The sequence below is a fragment of the Chinchilla lanigera genome, unplaced genomic scaffold, assembly GCF_000276665.1.
Source record: "Chinchilla lanigera isolate Chin_1 unplaced genomic scaffold, ChiLan1.0 scaffold00054, whole genome shotgun sequence".
NCBI lineage: Eukaryota > Metazoa > Chordata > Mammalia > Rodentia > Chinchillidae > Chinchilla > Chinchilla lanigera.
Genome location: NW_004955455.1, coordinates 2321922 through 2342434, shown reverse-complemented (window position 1 = coordinate 2342434; position 20513 = coordinate 2321922). Strand labels below are relative to the sequence as shown.

Genomic DNA, 20513 nt, shown 5'->3' with positions numbered 1-20513 from the left:
AGGACATCAAAAGGGGTCTGAACAGGAGAGCCAGGGTCATCTCATGCCTGTCCCTGCAGTGTCTCCTCCCCAGTCGTCTCAGGATGACCCACAGGAAGGGTCCCTTCTCCTGCCCTGCCCTTGTTATTCTCAAGAGCACATCACAGCAGGTGTGAATCTCTGTTAAGTCAGGCATCTGTGTCAAGAAGAGGTTGAAAAATTAGGGTGAATGAGGTTATTGGGAAACAGGTGCTTCTGAGACATCTGGCCACCCTTTCTAACGGTGACCCATCTGTGCACCCTCCCCTACAGAGTCACCTGAGGAAGAGCCCACCCACGTACTCCAGCTCTACGTCCATGGCAGCTGTCATCGGCAACCCCAAGCTCCCATCAGCAGTGATGGACAGGTGGCTGTGGGGCCCCATGCCATCGGCTGAGGAGGAGGCCTATATGGTGTCTGAGCTGCTGGGCTGCCAGCCTTTGGTGGGCAGTGTGGCCACCAAGGAGAGGGTCATGAGTGCCCTGACCCAGGCTGAGTGTGTCCACTTTGCCACCCATATCTCCTGGAAATTATCGGCCTTGGTCCTTACACCCAGTGTGGATGGCAACCCTTCCAGCAGCAAGAGCTCCTTCGGCCACCCCTACACAATACCTGAGTCCCTGCGGGTACAGGATGACGCCAGTGATGGCGAGAGCATCTCAGACTGCCCGCCTCTGCGGGAGCTGCTGCTCACAGCCGCTGACCTCCTGGACCTGCGACTACCCGTGAAGCTTGTGGTACTTGGCTCCTCCCAGGAGGCCAACAGCAGGGTCACCGCTGACGGTGTGGTGGCTCTGACACGGGCCTTCCTGGCTGCTGGTGCACAGTGTGTCCTTGTGTCTCTGTGGCCAATGCCAGTGGCAGCTTCCAAGATGTTCATCCACGCCTTCTACTCGTCCCTGCTGAATGGCCTGAAGGCCAGTGCTGCCCTGGGAGAGGCCATGAAGGTGGTGCAGAGCAGCAAGGCCTTCTCGCACCCCTCCAACTGGGCAGGTAGGATGCTACACAGCCTTGCAGGCGAGCCTTGGGGTCACACCCACAGCTCCCCACTTCATTCTGCAGGGGGAGGGTGGGGGAGGGGAGCCATGTGCCGACACCCTTACACTCGGCCAGATGGTGGTGCCTACTATGGTAGCAAGGCTGCTCTGAGGCCAGGGAGCAGCAGACATTTGCCATCAGAGTCTGAATACAGAACTGTGTCAGAAACTGAGTGGCCCATTTCATGGCACCCTCCTTTGAAACCCCATGTTGGTAGGAAGGGCCCTTGATTTGGCTGAGGATTAGGATGGTGATAGCTCTGCACTGTGGCTGTGTGATCTAAGATAGATTCCTTACCCTCTCTGAAGCTCAGTGGTACCACAACAAGATGTTGAGGGGCGCAGATGGTACCAGCCTGACTGCAGCAAGGAGGAGCTGTAAGCTATAGACTGAACTGTCTTGTGAAACACAAGGCACTGCAAGTTCTGGAAAACACACAGTGAGTGCTCAGTAGCTGCCCAGAGTGCTCGCAGGGCATCGGGGATGGAAGGAGAAGGTCCTGTAACATGTGCGGGCAGCAGGGGTGGAAGTTGACAGCTGGGGTGAAGAGCTGCTCTCAGCTCCATGCAGCCACCTGCCTTCCCCGGACTCCACATTGGAAATGTGCCCACTCCAGCCCTCAGCAGGCAGGAGACCCTCCTTTCCCAGCCATGGCCCCCCTGGCCTCTCATTGTCCACACAGTTCCTGGTCCTCCAGTCTACAACGTCCTGTAGCCCCAGGATGCTCTGGGACCAAGCAGAAGGCCAGCAATGGAAGAACATCAAAAATACTACTTTCAAGTAGTTATATTTTATTGCTTTAGTGGCAAATGCAATACCATTTGTGTACATATTTAAAAACTGGGAACAAAATGACCTTCACCGTAACTCTTCCTCTAAAATCTGGACAACATTGATACCATTTTCCAAAGCTGGGTAAGCCCAGAAAGGGAGCTACCACAGCACCAGACCCAGCCCCAAAACATGTGACTACAGGCCCTGGCCCTGGGTGCCAAGACCCTAGGTGCCCAGGCTGTGCTGCCCTTAGGCCCTGCTCTATTGTCAAGGTCCGACACAGTTACTGAGAAGAGGAAACACTGTTACACAGCACAGCCATAGCATTTTTCAAAAACTAGTAAAAAGCAAAGCAAAACAAAAAATTGTTTCCTCATACAGCTGAAAGTTGGTCTAGCAGGGTGTGTTTTGCTTACATTTGGTTGCTGTTTCACCAGCTTCCCACCCTGCTGTGGAAGTGGGCAGCTCAGAGGATCATGGCCCAGTCATGATGCTGAACTGCTGCTGCTCCCAGGAGATGAGGCAATCAGAGGTGGCCCCGTCACTGTTCTCATCACTTGACACCTGTTTTGTCCATGCTCCTGGCAGGCAGAAGGGGCTCAGGGTCCTACTGAGTCCCACACAATGTCCTGCAGATTTTTGGGGAGCATGGCCCCCTCTTTGTCTTCCCCAGGTGGTTACAGATGTGGTATTCTTGAGTCTCTGTTTAGTTTTATTGAGAGACAATATAGAAGTTTCAGTTTGGTTCTTGAGCTGATTTTTCAATAATGCTGCCCTCTTTATTTTTGTGGGGTTTGTCTTAGTCGTTTGCCTTATTGCTGAAAAGTACCCAACACCTGGGTGTTTTGGATGAAGAAGTTTATTTTGACTTACAGTTCAAAAGGTCCCGTCCATGTTTGGCAGGTTTAAGCAGAGAAACAGCATGGCAGAAGGACCTGGGCAGAGGAAAGCTACTCATGTGATAGTGGCCAGGAAGCAAAAGAGAAGAGAGAAGCCAGGGAGGGAGATGTGTCTTTTCAGGTCATGTCCCTAGTGGCCCATCTCTAACCAGGTCCCACAATCTAACAGCAAGTCAGCTGTAGCACCACATAACTCAGTCACCTTCAAAAAATCTTGCCTGAGTGTATGAAGCTCTTGGGAGACATCTACATCCAACCATAACATTCTGCCTCTGATCCCCAAGAAATTCATGTATATCTCTTTATGCAAAATGTGTTTAGTCCATCTCTAAGAGTTATCAAAGTCTTAACAGTTCAGCATTGTGGAAAAGTCTAATTCCAAAATCTCCCAAGAGTCAAGGCAAACTCCTGGCTGTAAGCCCCTGTAGAAATAGTTAAACACTGCCCATATATAATGGCACAGAGCAAGCATTTCCATTCTAAAAGGGAGAGATATGGGTTACCTTAGTCACATTTCCAGGTCGCATTACGTGACACCTGCATTGCAAAGGAGGAGAGGTTTATTTTGGCTCACGTTCTAAAAGTTTCAGTTGCTGCACCACCAGCAGCATGGTGGAAGGACCTGGGTGGAAGAAAGCTGCTCACCGCATGGCAGTTAGAAAGCAGAGAGTGAAAGGAGAAGCTGAGGGGGAGATATGCCTTTCCAGATCACACCCCTAGTGACCCGCCTCTTCCATCCAGGTTCCTCCTAACGTCACATTTAGCTATAGTGCCCCCATGATTCAGTCAGCTTACAAAAACCCCATATATGAGCACATGAGGCTTTGGGGAGATATCCAAATATAAACCATAACAGGGGGATAGAAAAGAATGAGACCAAAGCATAACTAAAACTCAACAGGGCAAACATCACATCCTCCATCTCCAGTACCTGGGGCAAAAATGTGAACTCCAAGGGGCTTCCCTACAGCATAGCCAGTTGCAACTTTCATGGCCTCTCTCAGAGTAGCTTTGATCACTGTCTGTGGCTTTGCTCAGATGTCCCATGTTCCTGACTTCTCCAACTTGCTGGGGTCTTCATTGCACTTTCTGGTTCACTGTCACACTTTCATGCGCTGCCCTTTCAGCAGCACACTGCTTGAAATCTGAGTGGCAGCTTCCATGACCCCACTACTCTTGCATTCTGCATGCCATAAAATCAGCACCACATGGATAGCAACAAAGTGTGCTGCCAGCTCAAACAGTAGTCAGGCCCCCTTGAATCATGGCTGCAGGGGCCTCCAAATTCCTTAATGGCCATGTACTGTAAACTGAATCCCAAGAAGTCGGTTATCTAGGTGGCCCATTTGGGGCAAAGTGCCTGGAAATGCTCTTCTCAAATGAAAACTTTATAGCTTTACACCCTTTACTCTGAGAAGTGAGGGGTCTTGCTGATTCTTGCAATGCCAAGTACTTGGCTTCTTTTTAATGGTAATCTTTTCAGCAAGCAAGCTGTCCTTGGTCAAAACTTTACAGACTCCACTTTAACAGAGCTTCATTCCTGGTGAAACTCAAAAATTTTTAAATGGGCTTTTTACTCCTGTTTCTCAGTGTGAATCTTGCTAAAAGCAAGCAGTACCCATGCTGTAGCCTGAACATTGGATTGCCTTGAAATTTCCTCTGCTAGATTAATTAATCTGCTGCCCCTAATCTCAGACATCCACAGTCTTCAGATATGAACAAAACATAGACAAATGTTTTACCACAGCATAATGCACATGATCTTGAGTCCAACTGCCAATAGAGTCTCCTTATTCTCACCTGAAACCTCCTGACCGTGGTCTTTACTGTCTGCATTTCTATCAGTATTTGGTCTTCTGAGCTCTAACCAGATTCTGTCATCAAGGTTGGCTCACAGCATTCTAGGCTTCTCTAGTCAGCATCTCCAAACCTTTCCAATCTCCTTCTGTGAACCAGTTCTAAATGTTTCTGAACCACATGGTCAGATAGAGTTACAACAATGACCTCACTGCTCCAGTACCAAAATCTGTTTTAGGTATATTCCTCATCACTGGAACAAAATACCTAACATCTGCAACTTAAGAGAGCAGAGGTTTATTTTTGCTCATGGTTCAGAACTTTCAGTCACACATTCTGAAGGCTTGAAGAAACCAAATGGCAGAAGGGCCTGGGAGAAGAAAAGCTGCTTACATCCTGGCAGCCAGGAAGCAGAAGAAGCTGGGGAGAGAGATGTGTCCTTCCAAGCCATGACTCCAGTGACTCACTTCTAAGCCGGCCTTACCTCTTAACAGCACCCCCGTAATTTAGTCACCTTCCAAAAGCCCCACCTCAGCACACGAGACTCTTGAGGGACATCTAGATCCAAAACATAACAGGGTTGAACCTAGAGCTTTGTGCATACTAGGGAAACACTCTGCCAATGAGCTATACCCCCTGCTCTGCCCTGTTAACTTGAGAAATGCTCATTCTCCTAGTAAACCCTTTCTGTACACGACAGGGGCAGGCCTCCTACAGGCTGTGTGGACAGGAGGGGTGCTGGTAGGGAACCGAAGGGCTGAGCACAGAGACAGGTAAGGATGCCTGTGCTCCTTGCTCCTTCCATACCCAGGCTTTGTTTGCTCGTTCTTAGAACTCAAGAACACCTCTTCCCTGGCTCCCTCATCTTCTAGTCCCCCTGCCTTGGGCATGTCCCTCCCCCCAAGGCCTTAGGACAGAGAGATGCAGAGGAATTTTAGGGAAAGCAAGGCAAGTCCTTCTTTGAGGGGTACCTCCCAAGCTCCTTTCACTGTAAATCTGCAGTCTTTACTTATGTGAACAGTGAGACATTACTGATTCCTAGAAGGAAAGAGACATAGGGTGCTATGGCAAGGTGGATGTCCTGCCTGGGCCAGGCTCTCCACTAAATTAACCTGAGCTTTGTGGCTGGAGGGCAGAGGTGTGTGGGGCCTCCAGCCACTACTGAGGTGGCACGTGCTCTCTACAGGGTTCCTTCTCATTGGAAGCGATGTAAAGCTGAACAGTCCCTCCTCACTCATTGGCCAGGCCCTCACAGAGATCCTACAGCACCCGGAACATGCACGGGATGCCCTGCGAGTGCTGCTTCACCTGGTAAGTGGCCGGTGGGCACTGTCCCTGGGGGCTGGAAAGACCAGTAAGAGCTGCTTGGAAATGAATTGGAAAGCGAAGGGCTGGGGTTTTGCAGCACTGGGACAGGGGGGGCAGTAGAACACAGTGGCTTTGGGTAAGTCACTAGCTCCTTGAGCTTAACTTGCCCATCTCGAAGGGAGTGATGAAACTAACATTTTAAGATCACTGTGAAGGTTAGAGAAAGTGTGAGGGCTGGCACACAGTAGGGCCCTAGTAGCTAACAGATATTTTGTTACCAGATGCCGTGGTTTTTCTCTCACATGCAGTTAGAAGTCTGATTATGTCCTTGGCCTGCCTCCGTATCTCCAGGGTCTAGGTGAGAGCACCCATGGAGTCCTGACCTCACCTAAACAGTGAAAAGTTGTCAGTTAGGCTAAGAAACAGTGACATAATCCCTGTCCCATCCTTCTACTTTGCTAAAAGAGTGGGTGGCAGTTTCTGCTCTTTTATAATTTTTTTTAATGGTAGCAGAGTTTATTTGAAAAAGTCAAAGCCAAAAATGAGGGAGAAACTGGCTCTGCAGAGCAAACTTCAGCTGAGGAAAAAGCAAGATAAAAGTACACCCTGGGAGGACACAGGGTGGATATCGTGAGGAAGGCTAGGATGGCCTCATTTACAGTGTTTAGTCTTTTAGAGTACTTGGGCAGCAGGACAAATCCTGACCTGGCCTGGCCTTTGTGGCATTTATGCATAGCCACACCATATCCAGGCAGGCCCCATAGTCACCTTGCAGGCCAGGAGCAGCATGCACCACGACCCTCTACATGCTCAAGAAGGAGGACCCCAAGAGGAGTCACATGCAGGGCCTGGGTTCCAGGCAGCCGGGTCCCCTGGTCCATGCAAACCCCTTGTCCCATGGGGAAGGCCTGAATAACTCCTCTGCACCCCGGGGGCAGGGGCCAGGCCTGGGTGGGGTGGCTCTCTGTGCACTTCTAACGACAGATAAATTATGTCCCTTTCTCAAGCTCAGTGTGCCTCAGAAGGAATTTTCTCAGACCTGACAGTAATTGGCGTATGGCAAGTGGGCCTGCCTTGGCCAAGCTACAAGTAGCTCTCAGGTCAGGCCCAGAGCATCCTACAGCCTTGCTAAAGGCAGATGTGTTCACAGGCCCGGAGGGTGTCGGGAGATGGCTGCACCGATGCCAGCCTGTGTCTGCCCTTTTCGTTGCTCAGCACTGGGGACCCTTCCCAGGTCCCCATCATCCCTTAAGTCCTCCCTCACTGCCACTGCCCTAGACTATTTTTCTTAGGTTTAAAAAAAAAGTGCCTTTACCTCCACAGGTGTTCTTCCCCCAGGCCAGGCCTCTCAGCTGCCCCACACTGTCTGGAGGTCCCTTAGGCACACGTGAGGGGTTTCTCTTCTTCTGTGGCTTCATCTCCTGGGGTAGATATGGAGGTCATGGTCAAGTTCACAAGCCCCTACCCTCTTCTTACTAACCTGGGTACTTTTTGACCCCAGTGGGCCCAAGGGCCTTCCAGCTCAGGAATGCCCACTTCCTACTGGCTGGTGTGAGTGGAGGTGCCCACTTCCTCTTGCCTGGGATGTCTGAGCCCCAGCATCTCAGTGGGTCACTCTGAGAAAAGCCTCAGGGCTTGTGACATCTTAGGACAGAGGTTTCTCCTGGAGAGGCCATGTGGGTCAGCCCATGAAAGGCCATGTGTCATGCTGCCAATATGCTCACTAGTGCAGAGTGAATGTGGTTACTAGGCAAGGTCCCCAGGTGTCAGACATCTGTGAGGCCTGGAAGACAGGAGGCCTCTTTATGCGGGGAAAGTCTGGGTGAGAGGTGTAGCACTAGAGCTCTGTAGAGGTGTAGAGGCCAGGCCAGGTGTAGGTGCAGGTACAGAGGCCAGAGGCCAGGCAGTGTGGGGAGTATGGGAAGAGGGTACTTCCTGCCAAGGTGGTGAGCACTGGTGGGCGGCAGAGGTGCTGTAGGCAGAGAAGGGGATGCCGAGGAGCCTGAAGTGTAGCCTATAGCGACAAAGCCATCCCCTGAGTTGGGCAGGGCCCTGTCCTCAGACTTGTTTCCAGGCAAGTTGCTTTAACGTCTGGAGCAGGACTCCTCCTGCTAGGAAAGGACAGGATCCTTCAGTACGCCCACACCTGCCATTGATGATGAGATCTTCCCGTAGCACCCTTCCCTTTGAGATGCTGAGGTGATGCACCCAGAGGATGTCCTTGGGCCTGTGTCAGCTTTACTCTTGGAGCTCTGTGTTCCATGCGACAAGGAGCCAGGCCTAGCCAAGTCTCTCACTCCTCTTTCCTTGCCAGGTGGAGAAATCCCTGCAGCGCATCCAGAGCGGGCAGCGCAATGCCATGTACACCTCGCAGCAGAGTGTGGAGAACAAAGTGGGCGGCATCCCCGGCTGGCAGGCCCTCCTCACTGCTGTGGGCTTCCGGCTGGATCCCCCCGCCAGCGGCCTGCCAGCAGCTGTCTTCTTCCCAACTTCTGACCCCGGCGACCGGCTCCAGCAGTGCAGCAGCACACTCCAGTCCCTGCTGGGTAGGCCGTGGGCATGGACCTGTGCAGGCCTGGGTATAGCCAGATGGCTGAGAATCTGGTGCACGGCAGGGGCAGAGTAGTGGGTGGCTGTGGTCCCTGCATTCAGAAAGCTAGGCCTCATAGCTAGGAGGAAGCAAGTGTCCTGAGAAGCGACAGGGAGCTCCAGCCCCAGCCTCCTATTGCTGACCTGGGGCAGACATGTGCTCTGCACCTGGTCTTCCGGTCTGCATGGTGAGGCATCTATGCTGGGCAGGCGCTGTTCCTGCTCTGCCCTTTCCCGGGGTGATGTGAGGCAGTGCTGAGCAAACACCAATTGCAATTGAAATCCTTGTGGGCAACAAGGATTTTGACAAAGCTGCTCAGCTGCCAGGGTGAAGCAGGGGACACATGCTCGGGGCGCCCCTTGGTGCTTGACCTAGCGGTGATGGCCTGAGCACCCGAGGGAGTCCCAGGACTGTGCACACCCAGGAGACTGTGGCAGGGCCTGGCCTCGCCCCGTCCTCTGCTGGGGCCCAGTCTCCCATGTGCCACATGGATGCACAAGTGATGCTGGGCCAGGCTTCTGACAAAAAAATGCCACCAACGCTGAGCATTTGGGCTTTTCCCTCGGAAGGTGGCAGAAATGTGGGTGCAGAGCTCCCTCTGAATAACTTCCATCCTTGTCTTGGGTTAGGTCTACCCAACCCTGCCCTTCAGGCCCTGTGCAAACTCATCACTGCTTCTGAGACAGGCGAGCAGCTCATCAGCCGGGTAAGTAGAGCCCAGAGAGCAGAGCCCAGGCCTGTGGGCCGTGTGGGGCTAGGAAGACAAAGTGTGCAATGGCCCTAGATAGGACTTGCAAGTAATGTGGGTGTGCTGTCCATCAGTCGGTATGATTAGGAGAAAAGGGTGAGGGCTGTGAGGAAGGGAACCGCTTTCCCTGGTATGAACTGGGCCTGCGTGACAGGCTCTTGTCCTTCTGGGCAGTCTGCTCTAGGGACATGGAGGGCCTTTAGAGGATGCCTACAGGGCCCTGTCACCTGCAGTGCAGGCATTTCCTGGATTGTCCATTCAGTGCTGTCCTGCACCCTGTCATCCCACCCGACTTCTTCAGCCCACTGACAAGGATCTCAGCCACCATCCCTAAGTTGCAGGCGTTCAACCACTCTGCCATGATGGCTGCAGAGCCTCTAGTATTTATTCTCTGATGCAAACGTTCTGTGCTAAAACTCAGGAGCTACTGGGGGGCAGGGAGCCACTGAGGCACAGTAGTGAGCAGGCAGCTCTGCTGAGCACCTTGTGAAGATGTGCTTTTTATAAGGGAATGTGTGTCTCACGTGGGACTGTGGAGGATTCTGCCCCTTAGCATCTTGCAGGCCCTTGCCAACTCGGCCCTGGAACTTCTCTGTACCCGCTGACCTTCCTGCTGGCTGGCAAGAGTCTGTGCTAAGGCCCAGGGAGCAGTCATGTGGGGGTGGTAGAGCAACCCTGCAAGAGCGCAGGACATTTCTTCTGGTGGTGGTGCAGTGTGATTGCTTGAAAATAGCGCACACTGTGGTGAGGCCTGTCAACAAATTCCCGTGTGGGTGACACTGCTGGGAGGGGGTGAGGTGGGGGGTGAGGGTACCCTCCTGCCGGGGGTGATTTCTGTCCAGGGTTCGGAACCACCCTGTGCCTACTCCCTTTCTTGGTTCCTGCTCATTTTGTACTGTTACATCCACTTGTTGAATAGCACCAGGAAGACACTTCCAGAACGTTGTTTATTAAAACGCCTACAACCCAGGAGGCCTAGAAGGCTGTGTTCTATTAAAAAAACAAACCTAGAATTATACTATTACATTTACAGGGTAAGGCTGAGAGGCCCAAAAAGCCAGTTGTTTAAATTTCTTGCTTTCAGTGGGAGCACACGGTGTCAGGCTGAAGCACTGTGGAGCTCCAAGGACAAGTCCTGGGGCTCTCCCATGGAGTCACTCGGGAACTATAGCTGTCCCATGCCCCTGCCCTCTTGAGCTGCCCCTGGGAAGGTAGGGTAGGGCCGAGCCACCCCTGCCCCTGCACCCTGACTTGCCTGGCCTGGGTGGCTGCTCGTCTCCTGTGTGTCCGTCCGCTGCCTCTCGCTCTCTCCTGGTCCGAGCCGGCCAGTGCGGTGCTTCCTAAGGCAGCAATCAGCTCGTGTGCGTAACAGCTGTGCTTGAGTCTAAATTCTCTTCTTTCTCTCTCTTTTTCTTTCTTTTTCTTATAATCTGCTGGCCGAAGGCTGTTAAAAATATGGTGGGAATGGTGAGTACAACTTTAAGTAGCAACCGCTGTCAGGTGAGCCCCTCTACCCGCCCACCCCGAGTCCCCCGGCAGCTCTGAGCTCGCTATGCACTTGGCGCTGTCTGGCAGAGCCCAGTGGGCTGTGGAGCTCCGGGTTGGTGGCTCAGTGCCACTGGCTCAGGGGCCTGTCCCCTCGTCTGCTCTGGCTCCCCTTTCCTATTCAACCTCCTGTGTCCTTGGTTTGGCCTTTGAAGTTCCACTAGAAGAACAGGGACAGAAACCAGTAATCGGGAGACAGGAAGAACCTGCAGGAAGACCCCTGGGTAGAGCTCATAGATTGGGGTCTGGGCCATGGAGACACCTGAGCAGGTCCCCTGGGCTCATCCTTGAGTGCTTGGGCTCCAAGTGTAGTTGGTATTGGATTCCTCTTTACCATGTACCTCAGGCTCCTAAAGATGACTTCCACATGATACATTAGTGAAGAGAGGGGAAGTGATCGGTGTTCTTCCTCCTCCTTGGCCCTCCTCTGTGCTCAAGGAAAGACACAAGGCTGGCAGCAGAGCCCGGGCCCCAGGAGCCCGCCCAGCCTTAGCTGTCCGTGGCCTCCCCACAGAGAGGACAGCAGGTATGATGGCACTTAAAGAAGAATTCCAAACGCTATGCACATGGAAGGTGAGAGGGTCATTAGTGATGGCAGTGACAGGTGACGTAAAGGTTACTTGGGGCTGAGTCCCAAGGCGGCCAGCTGCTCACGTCTGTCCTCCCTCCTCAGCTCCACCAGGTGCTGGTCCAGCTGCAGGCTGGCGAGAAGGAGCAGGACTTCACCTCGGCTCCCATTCAGGTCTCCATCAGCGTCCAGTTGTGGCGGCTCCCAGGGTGCCACGAGTTCCTGGCGGCTCTCGGTAGGACACAGCATCCTTGAGATGATGGATTCCTTATTTCCATTTTCCACTGAAACCTGTTTTCTATTGGCTTTGTTGGGTAAAGTTGGTAGATGCTTGTGGATCTTGTCTCAGTGTTTCCTTACTATATTGAAAATAGTTCAGTCAAAGATTCCGGTGCTTCAGTATGATTCCCAAGTGGCCCTCAGATTTTTCCCACTTCCTTACGTCATGATGTCCCCTTTCACATCTGAACACCTCATCTAACGAGGGACCTGCTGGATTCCAGGACTGCCAGAGGTCAAGCCATGATTCGCAGCTGAAGAAAGCTTATAATTGCAGTTGGGAAACAACAGTTTCAGTTACTGGCCCCGTCACTGGCTCTGGGAAGCAGTACTATTGACAATGCTGTGATGTGGCTACGGGCACCTAGGGCTGCCCACAGTAGGTCCTTGCTCCGTCCAGGAAGCTTACTGTCCCTTTTCCACCACTTGTAAAATGGCTGACCAGCTCCTAAGACGATCGTAATTTTACTTATAACAGATGTGCTGTTGATAAAACGCCCCACAAGAGGCCATTAAGTGCCTGGAGACTTCTTGAGAGTGACCTCACAGCTGTCTCTTGAATACCTGGCAGTGTTCTAGGTGATGACCAAAACACTTCTGAAAAATACCCGCTGCTAGTCTGCGTTGTAGCAGAAGCAGACAGACCTGATCAGTGCCATACCCCTGGGCAGCTCTTTAGAAGGCAAAGGAGCCCAGCTCATGACCGGCTGGAGGAGGGGAGGAGCCAGGCCTGAGAGCCCTGGATGTGGATGAGGGAAGAGCCAGGCCTAAGAACCAGCCCAGCCCCGGAGTGGTGCGGGGTTGGGTGAGACGGGGCAGCTGGGCGTGCGGGTTCTAACCTGAGAGAGGGAGACAGCCTCTGACGATGGCAGTCTGACTTCGCTGTCATGAGGACTGCCCATTAGACACACAAGGCAGCGATTCCTTAACAAGAATCTTTCTTTCCACTCACAGACTCAGGTTCTCAGTACCAGGCCATCTTTTCTCACCTATGTTTAGATAACCTTGCCCAGCCCACTTCCTCTTACATCTGGAGGAAAGAAGCCCTGAGTAGCTATATCCTTGTTTTTTACCTCCTCCTCCTTTCTCTTCCTCCTCCTCCTCTTTTCTGCCTCCTCCTCTTCTCCTTCTCCTTGTCCTTCTCCTTCCTCTTCCTTCTCCCCCTACCTCTCCTCCTTTCTCTTCCTCTTCTCCTCCTCCTCTTCCTTTTTCTTCCGTGTGGATTTAAGCATCTTCCTGGTATAAACAAGGCAAATCCAGTAAATTCACAACTAAATAAATATAGTCAGTAACAAATGGAGGCCGTGAGACAGGCCAGGTCCATGCCCATGAAGCTTCTCTTTTATGACAGCCTTTGGCCAGCCTTGGGGCCGCGACACACGTTTGCCAGCCCAAGATGAGGCTCTGCCTTTCTTACAGAGGAGGAGCTCCCTGTCTCCCGCAGCGCCTGACTCTCCCTTGGGTGTGGCGGGACTGTGAGGGAGGCAGTCCTCCACTCCGAACTCCGTGCTTCCGATGCCCTTTGCCTGCTGTATCTCAGGAACAGTCCAGTGAGGAACACAAGAAGTCCCAACGCTGGCTTCCTGTGAGCCGGGGCTGTGGCAGTCAGTGTGCACGGCGCACAGTTGTTAACTCCTGGGACTCACAGTAGGGGAGAAGAGCCGTGTGCTGTGAGCTCTGCAGCCCCAAGACGTGCCCTTCCTGTCCTCAGCTAGGCCACAGCAGCCAGCCCAGTGCACTGTTAGGCTGTCTGTGGTGTAGACAGCCCAGTTCTAGGGCAGCAGCCAATTCAGATTATCCTAGTAAAAGTTTCCAACAGAAATATTACATTTACATAATTAGTTAGTGGTTTTTAAGTGATGGATTATCTGAGAACTTCTTGTTGCTTTCAAAGCTTGTTTATTTTCCAGTTCAGGGAGGAAAATGGCCCAAAGTAATCACAGTGCCCAGTGGCTCTTGCTGTAAATCTCACTCCCAAGGGAACAGCAATTTTGGAGGCCTTGAATCAGAATAAAAAGGCGAGGGCAAGATCCCCCCGTGGCACCCGTGCTCAGGAGCTCAGTCATGAAACAACAGTAGTGTTATGTATTAGAGGTCCCTGTTACTCTAAGACTGCAAGATCACAGGACAGAGCTCAGCACCCTGAGAGACCAGCGCCAGGTCTTTTGTATGGCTTCAGGGAGAGCTCAGTGAGCTGAGCAGGCCAAGGGAAGACTTTGCATGCTGAAGACTCTAACCCCTGAGGCTTGCGTGGTGGTATACTCAGGAGCCACAGCATTTGCGTTTGGCTTCTTCCCAAGGGGAGATAACTTATTGGCTGCCTCTATAATGTCTTTTTGTTGTTTTATTTTTTTGTTGTTGTTTTGTTTTTGGTGTTTTGTTCTGTTTTGTTTTTGAGACAGGGTCTTGCTATGTTAAGACCAGACTGGCCCTGAACATCCTGGTCTTAAGCAATCCTCCTGCCTCAGCCTCTCAGGTAGCTGGGACTGCAGGCATACCACCTGCCTAGCTCTGATGTCTCTTAAAATTGTATAACCATGGTATCAATAGCTCCTTACGCAGCCTCCTGCTCAGACAGCCCTCCACCTTTTGTTGTGCCTGCTGTGAGTCTCCTTAGAGCCATGAGAGTCAGGGAGCAGCACCCCTGGGCTTGGCAGAGGCAGGGAGGTCCCTGTGGGCTTGTTCCGCCCAATGAGCAGATCCTCTGTGGCCAGCAGGAGCTCACTTTCAGAGCAGGTAGCACAGACACAGAACATGTAGGTGATCATGTCCTGTGCTTGAGAAATCACTACCTTTCCACACACCAGCTTTGTGTACTGGGCTCACTGCTGAATGGAGCAGCCAGGTTTCATCCTAGGCAGTTGGTGAGCAGACTGTCCTTCTGTTGACAGATAAGGAAGCCAGTTGGTAATGAACTTATTAAGTTGGCCCTCAGCTCTCAAGGACCTGGGTCAGGGCAACACCGCCGCGAGAGCTGCGCAGAGAGCCAGGCAGTGGTACCTCATGCAGCAGGTGGGGCTCTGCTGGGCAAAGCAGCCTGAAAGCCCCAGTGCTGAGCTCTTGTGGTTGGGCCTGCAGGCAGCCTGGGATTGCTCACGGAGCCCACCGCTCTGGCCACATTCAGCATATGGACACGGAAGCAGATGTGTCTGTCCTTTCTTTCTCTAGGTTTTGATCTCTGTGAAGTGGGGCAGGAGGAAGTTATCCTGAAAACTGGGAAACAAGCAAGTCGGCGCACCATGCACTTTGCGCTCCAGTCCCTTCTGTCTCTCTTCGGTAAGAGCCTCTCCTCCATCCAGCCCCTGGGCTCCCAACCCTGTCCTGGGAGGCGGGTGATCAGACTTGATGTAGTATTAGAGACTGTTGAAGAGCAGTAAACAAAAGCTCCTAGCTCTCCCCGAACTTACAGTCTTGGGGTGACTGAAAATGCAAGCAATAGGCTGGGAGTCGGGGGAGGGTGAACAGGTGAGAGGAAAGCAGTGGCGCCGACAGGGAGTGGGGAGAGAACGTGCCTCTCCCTCTGGGAGCTGAGAGGGTGCGTGAGGCCAGGCAGGAGCAGGGGCCACCTTACTCGGCTGCTCCCCTGAGTCTGAGGTCCCGGAAGAGGCCAGCGTGGAGATGTGCACAGAAGCACTCAGGCTCCCTGTAGGTCACAGGGGAAGAGGAGTGTGTCCCATCGGTCACAAAGATAAGGGTGACTCGAGTAGGAAAGTCACTGAGGGTGGGCTGCCCCACCGCAGAGCTGAGCAGCGAACCTGAGCTGAGAGCATGGGTGAAAGCCCGGTGGAGTGGTTGAGCAGGTGGGAGGAGAGGCAGTTGGGAGAGCAGCAAGTGTAGCCAATGCCCGAGGGTGTCTGCTGGAAGGAAGAGCAGGTGGCTGGGGCCGAGAGGTGAGAAGCCTGGGCTTCAAGGTGACAGACACCAGAACTTGCTCCCAGGCCCTGGTCATGCTGGAAGGCAGACGTGGGTCCCTCTGCTGCCCTGTGTGACAGGCAGCAGTGTGGAGATGGCCATGGGAGTGAAGGTCTGAGCTGTGTGGCTGAGCTTCCGCAGGGTGCTTTTGTCTATAAGATTTACTTTTTTTTCCAATTGGACCATATTTGCAGGATTGTAAGTTGTAGATGCGTTGTACTTGCAAATTCTTCACTAGCTTCTGTGCAAATAAAGATGTTTGTGACTATGAAAGGAAAAATCAAGACTATATAAAATTCTCACTGCTTTGTGCTTAGATTCCACGGAGCTCCCCAAGCGCCTCAGCCTGGACAGCTCGTCCTCCCTGGAATCTCTGGCCTCAGCCCAGTCTGTCTCCAATGCTCTGCCCCTTGGGTACCAGCATCCACCCTTTTCACCCACCGGGGCCGAAAGCATTGCCTCAGATGCCATCTCTGTGTACAGTCTGAGCTCCATCGCCTCCTCCATGAGCTTCGTCTCCAAGCCCGAGGTGGGGTCAGAAGCTGGGGGCCCCAGAGGACGGCAGGACTACGACAGGCCCAAGAACACCTACCCGCAGCGATCTACCCTGCCTCGGAGCCAGCTGTCCCCACAGAGCCGTCCTGTTGACAGCAAAGAAGAGGAGGAATATGAGGGCTTCTCCATCATCAGCACAGAGCCCCTGGCAGCCTACCAGGAGGGCAAAACGACGCGCTTCTCCCCAGACCACAGGCAGCCCCGCGCTGGGGCGGCTGCAGGTGTGAAGGTTTCGGTCAGTTCTAAGGGCAGCGTGAGCACTCCAAATTCCCCAGTGAAGATGACTCTGATCCCCAGCCCAAACTCGCCCTTCCAAAAGGTGGGCAAGCTAGCAAGTTCAGACACGGGTGAGTCGGACCAGTCCAGCACCGAGACAGACAGCACAGTGAAGTCACAAGAAGAAAGCAACCCAAAGCTAGATCCCCAGGAGCTGGCCCAGAAAATCCTAGAGGAGACGCAAAGTCACCTTATCGCAGTGGAGCGTCTCCAGAGGAGTGGCAGTCAGGCGGGCAAGAGTCACAATCGGGAAGATGGTGTGTCAGTGCCAAATAACAGTGCCGCTGTCTTCAGGGCGTCAGAAACAAGCGCTTTCAGCAGGCCTGTGCTATCCCATCAGAAGAGCCAGCCATCCCCCGTCACTGTCAAACCAAAGCCCCCAGCCAGGAGCTCATCCCTGCCCAAGGTGAGCTCTGGGTACAGCAGCCCTACCACTTCGGAGGCGTCCCTCAAAGACAGCCCAAGCCAGCACAGTGGCCACCCGTCCCCTAGCTGTGACTCCCAGGCCTCCTTGTCTGATCAGCCGCTCTTTAAACTGAAGTACCCCAGCTCTCCTTACAGCGCGCACATTTCCAAGTCACCACGGAATATGTCTCCAAGCTCAGGCCACCAATCCCCCGCTGGAAGTGCCCCATCCCCTGCGCTCTCCTACTCCTCAGCAGGTTCTGCACGCTCGAGTCCGGCTGATGCTCCTGACCTAGACAAGCTGAAGCTGGCAGCCATCGACGAGAAGGTGCAGGCCGTGCACAACCTGAAGATGTTCTGGCAGAACGCAGCCCCACATTCCACAGGTCCTGTGAAACCAGCTCGTGGGCCGCCGGGAACCATGACCTCCAAGAGAGATGTGCTCAGCCTGCTAAACCTGTCTCCTCGGCACAACAAGAAGGAGGAAGAGGCAGATAAGCTGGAACTTCAGGAGCTGTCTCTGCAGCGGCGAGACGAGGCAGTCCCCAGAGCCCCTCCCAACGGCCACTGGCGCACCGAGACTACAGCGCTGGGCCCGCTGCTGCCCGCTGGCCCCCTCGCCCCGGCGCCCGAACGCCCTCTAAGACTCCCTTCTGCTAATGGCTACAAGTTCCTCTCCCCAGGAAGGTTTTTCCCTTCTTCCAAATGCTAAAGTATCTTTCTGCCCACTGACGCAGAGCGCAGCAGCACAGACAGGGTCCTGAGGTCCCTCGGGCTGTCCCCTTGCCTAGAGCAGTCACCCCACGCAGCCACCAGCACCACCTCACCAGGGTGGGCTCTCTGGGTGAGGGGCTGTCCCATACCCACAGCCACCATGTGCCCACACGGGGCTCCTCTGGGCCAGATTCACCCAAAGCCAGGACTTCTGTGGGGTCGGTACAGGAGGCTCATGGCATTTTCTACACTCTTCACCAAATGTTTACCTTGAACTCCCTGTTTCTCATCTTTGATGTGATTCTTCAACAGGATTTTGTACACAGATGGTCATGGTTCTGGGATGGGAGAGGAAAGGGAGCACATATTTTGCTAAGAGGTCTGTATGTAGTACCTTTTATACACAGAAGTACAAATAGAGCTTTTCTAAGGCTTTCAGGTGCTGGTCGGGGGTGGGATATAGAAAATTTAAGTTGAATTCTACATGCAAATGTTATATTAGCCAAAAACAGAATAATGGTTTTGAAAATGCCAGTGATTACTAATTAAATGGTAGCAGTTTTGGTCTCATGATATTGTGACATCCCAGTGACAATGCAATAACACACACTGAAACAGTGCTTCCAGCCTGAACTGCTCTGATCCATCAAGCTCTGGGCCCTTCTATCAGCCAAACTTGAATTTTCCTAAGAAGTGTGTGTAACTCTTATCCAGGCATTTTAGAACTATGCAATTGCGATTTAAAATGCAACTTTGTGCTTTTAAAACATTACTGACCTTTTTTGTACATGGATAAGCAACTTGGTTTTATTATCAATAGTACTTTGCATTTATAGCCATTATTTTTAAAAAGCTCAGAAAGTTTTTTAAAATATCAAATTTTGAATAGTCAGACACCATAAGCAATTATCAAGCTGTGGGGGGAGTTGAAATTATTCAGTTTGCTTATGAAGGAAAAAATATTTTAAAAAATTTAAAAATTAAAAAAAAAAAACCAATCCTCTGGCTAACTAGATTGAACCAGAACCTCGCCACCTATCTCCCATTCCCTTTATTAGCTGCTTAACTGTATCCTCGTCTCCCAACTCCTGCAAACCTCTTCCATCTCACTCCGTTGCCAGGTTCCCATGATCCAGGACCTGTCCCTGAGCAAGCTGCCTCAGCCGCTGCAGAAGACTCCTGTCTGTACCCTAAGGAGTAGGGCCCCTTTGGCTGACATATACACCCAACGTAGCGCTAAACAGAGAAATCGATACGAGCCATAGAAAATGAAGGTGGGCTTTTCCTCCAGCTGTGATGGTGTACGTAGGGACCAGCTTGGACCAGACAAGGGAAAAGTTTAGGTAGGGGTAACCATTAATTTATTTAAAAGAAAGAAATGAAATGTTAAAAATCATTAGTACTAAGTTGAGTTGGAGAACTCGTTCTCCAGCTACACTTCATTCTCTCATTCTGCATTCTCACTGTGAGGGTGTGTCATGTAAGGGTGCACAACCACCTGGCCCAGGATATCAGCAGCATGCGGAGGGGACGTAAGGGCCTGGCAGGAGGGACATGAGCATCAAGACCTCCCAGATGCAGTTTGAACCTTGGGTGGGTTCCACTTTGTAAGCATACATTGCCCACTTCACCTGTTCCTTAATATACTCTAGTGAAGAAAGGATAATATTTAACGAGTTCACATTATTCTTGTGAGCTACATCATAGAGGGTTTTGCATTTATCCCAACAACCACGTTCACAGACACAAACAATAAGAATGGCCCATTCTAACCCTGACCCCAACACTGGAAGAGAAGTACTTTATAAAGCATTAAGCAATTTTGAAGATGTCTTCATGTTAGGGAAAAATAGTCATGAAAGTACCAGTGTAGCAAAGGAAAGCCAAATTTATAGCACTGTGCATTTAGATAATGAAATCAGGTCCGCAACAACAAAGAATACACCTCAAAGCAAACGTCTAACCCACATATGGACGGCTGGGTGTCCCCTCCTCAGCACATCTCCCCAAGTGCCCAAGAACCTCTTTCCCAAGTGCCCAGGAGCCCCATAGGGAAGCCCCAGCTCTGCGCCCCATCTGTGGGCACTGCCTCATTTGCCCACCGCTAGCAAATCCCTCCACCCCAGCCCACTTCCTGTGGTTATCAAGCCAGCTAGGAAGACTTGTGAACTGACCTGGCTTTCGTCCCAAGTACATCATTGTTTTAGGTTTCATCGTCACAATCCAAACGGAAATTTTGCCATTGTCCTAGACATAAGTTCCAGTGAAGGAAAAACAAAGTTGATAAAATAATGTGATCAATCTAAAGATCACCAGAATCATGGTTTCTTTATGTTTACTGTCTATCCGTCTTGGTGTTTCTGTAAGAGTGAAATGTATATAAAAATCCTAAAATCAAAGTGAGTGTTTCAGGCTACACTGAAAAAAATTATGCACTTAAAATTTTGTGAGGTTGTATAATTCACACCGATTTCTTTGTACAGATCAGGGCTTGGCAACTATGATCCATATGCTAAATCTGGTAAGCCATCTGATTTTTATGGCCATAAGTTTAGATTTTACCCTTTTAAATGACTATGGAAGTACCTACATAATAGTCTTGATTTTGCCTCTTCACCCACAAAACCTAAAGTAATGAAGTATAAACCTTTTTTTTTTTCTTTTTGGTGGTACTGAGGATGGAGCCCAGGACCTCATGCATGTTAGATGTGTGCTCTATCATTCAGCTACATCCCCAGCCCTTTATAGTTTCTATTTTGAGAAGGGGCCTCACTAAATTGCCCAGGCTAGCCTCGAACTTGAGATCCTCCTGCCTTAGCCTCCGAGTAGCTGGGATCTCAATGGCATGCCATCGTACCTGGCTAACACCTGGCCTTTTAGGAGAAAGTTTGCCAACTCCTGGTATAGATGACAGGCCGGACAGTTGGAATAATGTTTTGTTTCTGCAACCCAGGACAAATGAGTGTCAGGAAGTAGATTAAGACTGTTGGGTATGATGGGACCCTGAGCACAGAAGGGCCACGTGGACCAGAGCAGATAACATTAGTTTAGCCACGCTAACTCTCCCTCTCGTAGGAAGAGTAAGG

The 20513-nt window shown here is 51.7% G+C and overlaps 1 protein-coding gene across 1 annotated transcript in view; it reads left to right on the top strand.

Moving 5' to 3' along the window:
- Positions 1 to 20145, top strand: part of Ttc28 (tetratricopeptide repeat domain 28) — a 641970-nt gene extending 621825 nt beyond the window's left edge. Inside the window, exons 18-25 of the mRNA XM_013520304.1 lie at positions 292 to 1012; positions 5714 to 5838; positions 8150 to 8381; positions 9055 to 9131; positions 10617 to 10640; positions 11392 to 11521; positions 14734 to 14841; positions 15795 to 20145. Of these exons, the coding sequence (XP_013375758.1) occupies positions 292 to 1012; positions 5714 to 5838; positions 8150 to 8381; positions 9055 to 9131; positions 10617 to 10640; positions 11392 to 11521; positions 14734 to 14841; positions 15795 to 17425 (3048 nt within the window). The 3' untranslated portion in view covers positions 17426 to 20145. The remainder of the gene's footprint in view (positions 1 to 291; positions 1013 to 5713; positions 5839 to 8149; positions 8382 to 9054; positions 9132 to 10616; positions 10641 to 11391; positions 11522 to 14733; positions 14842 to 15794) is intronic.
- Positions 20146 to 20513: the final 368 nt, after the last annotated feature.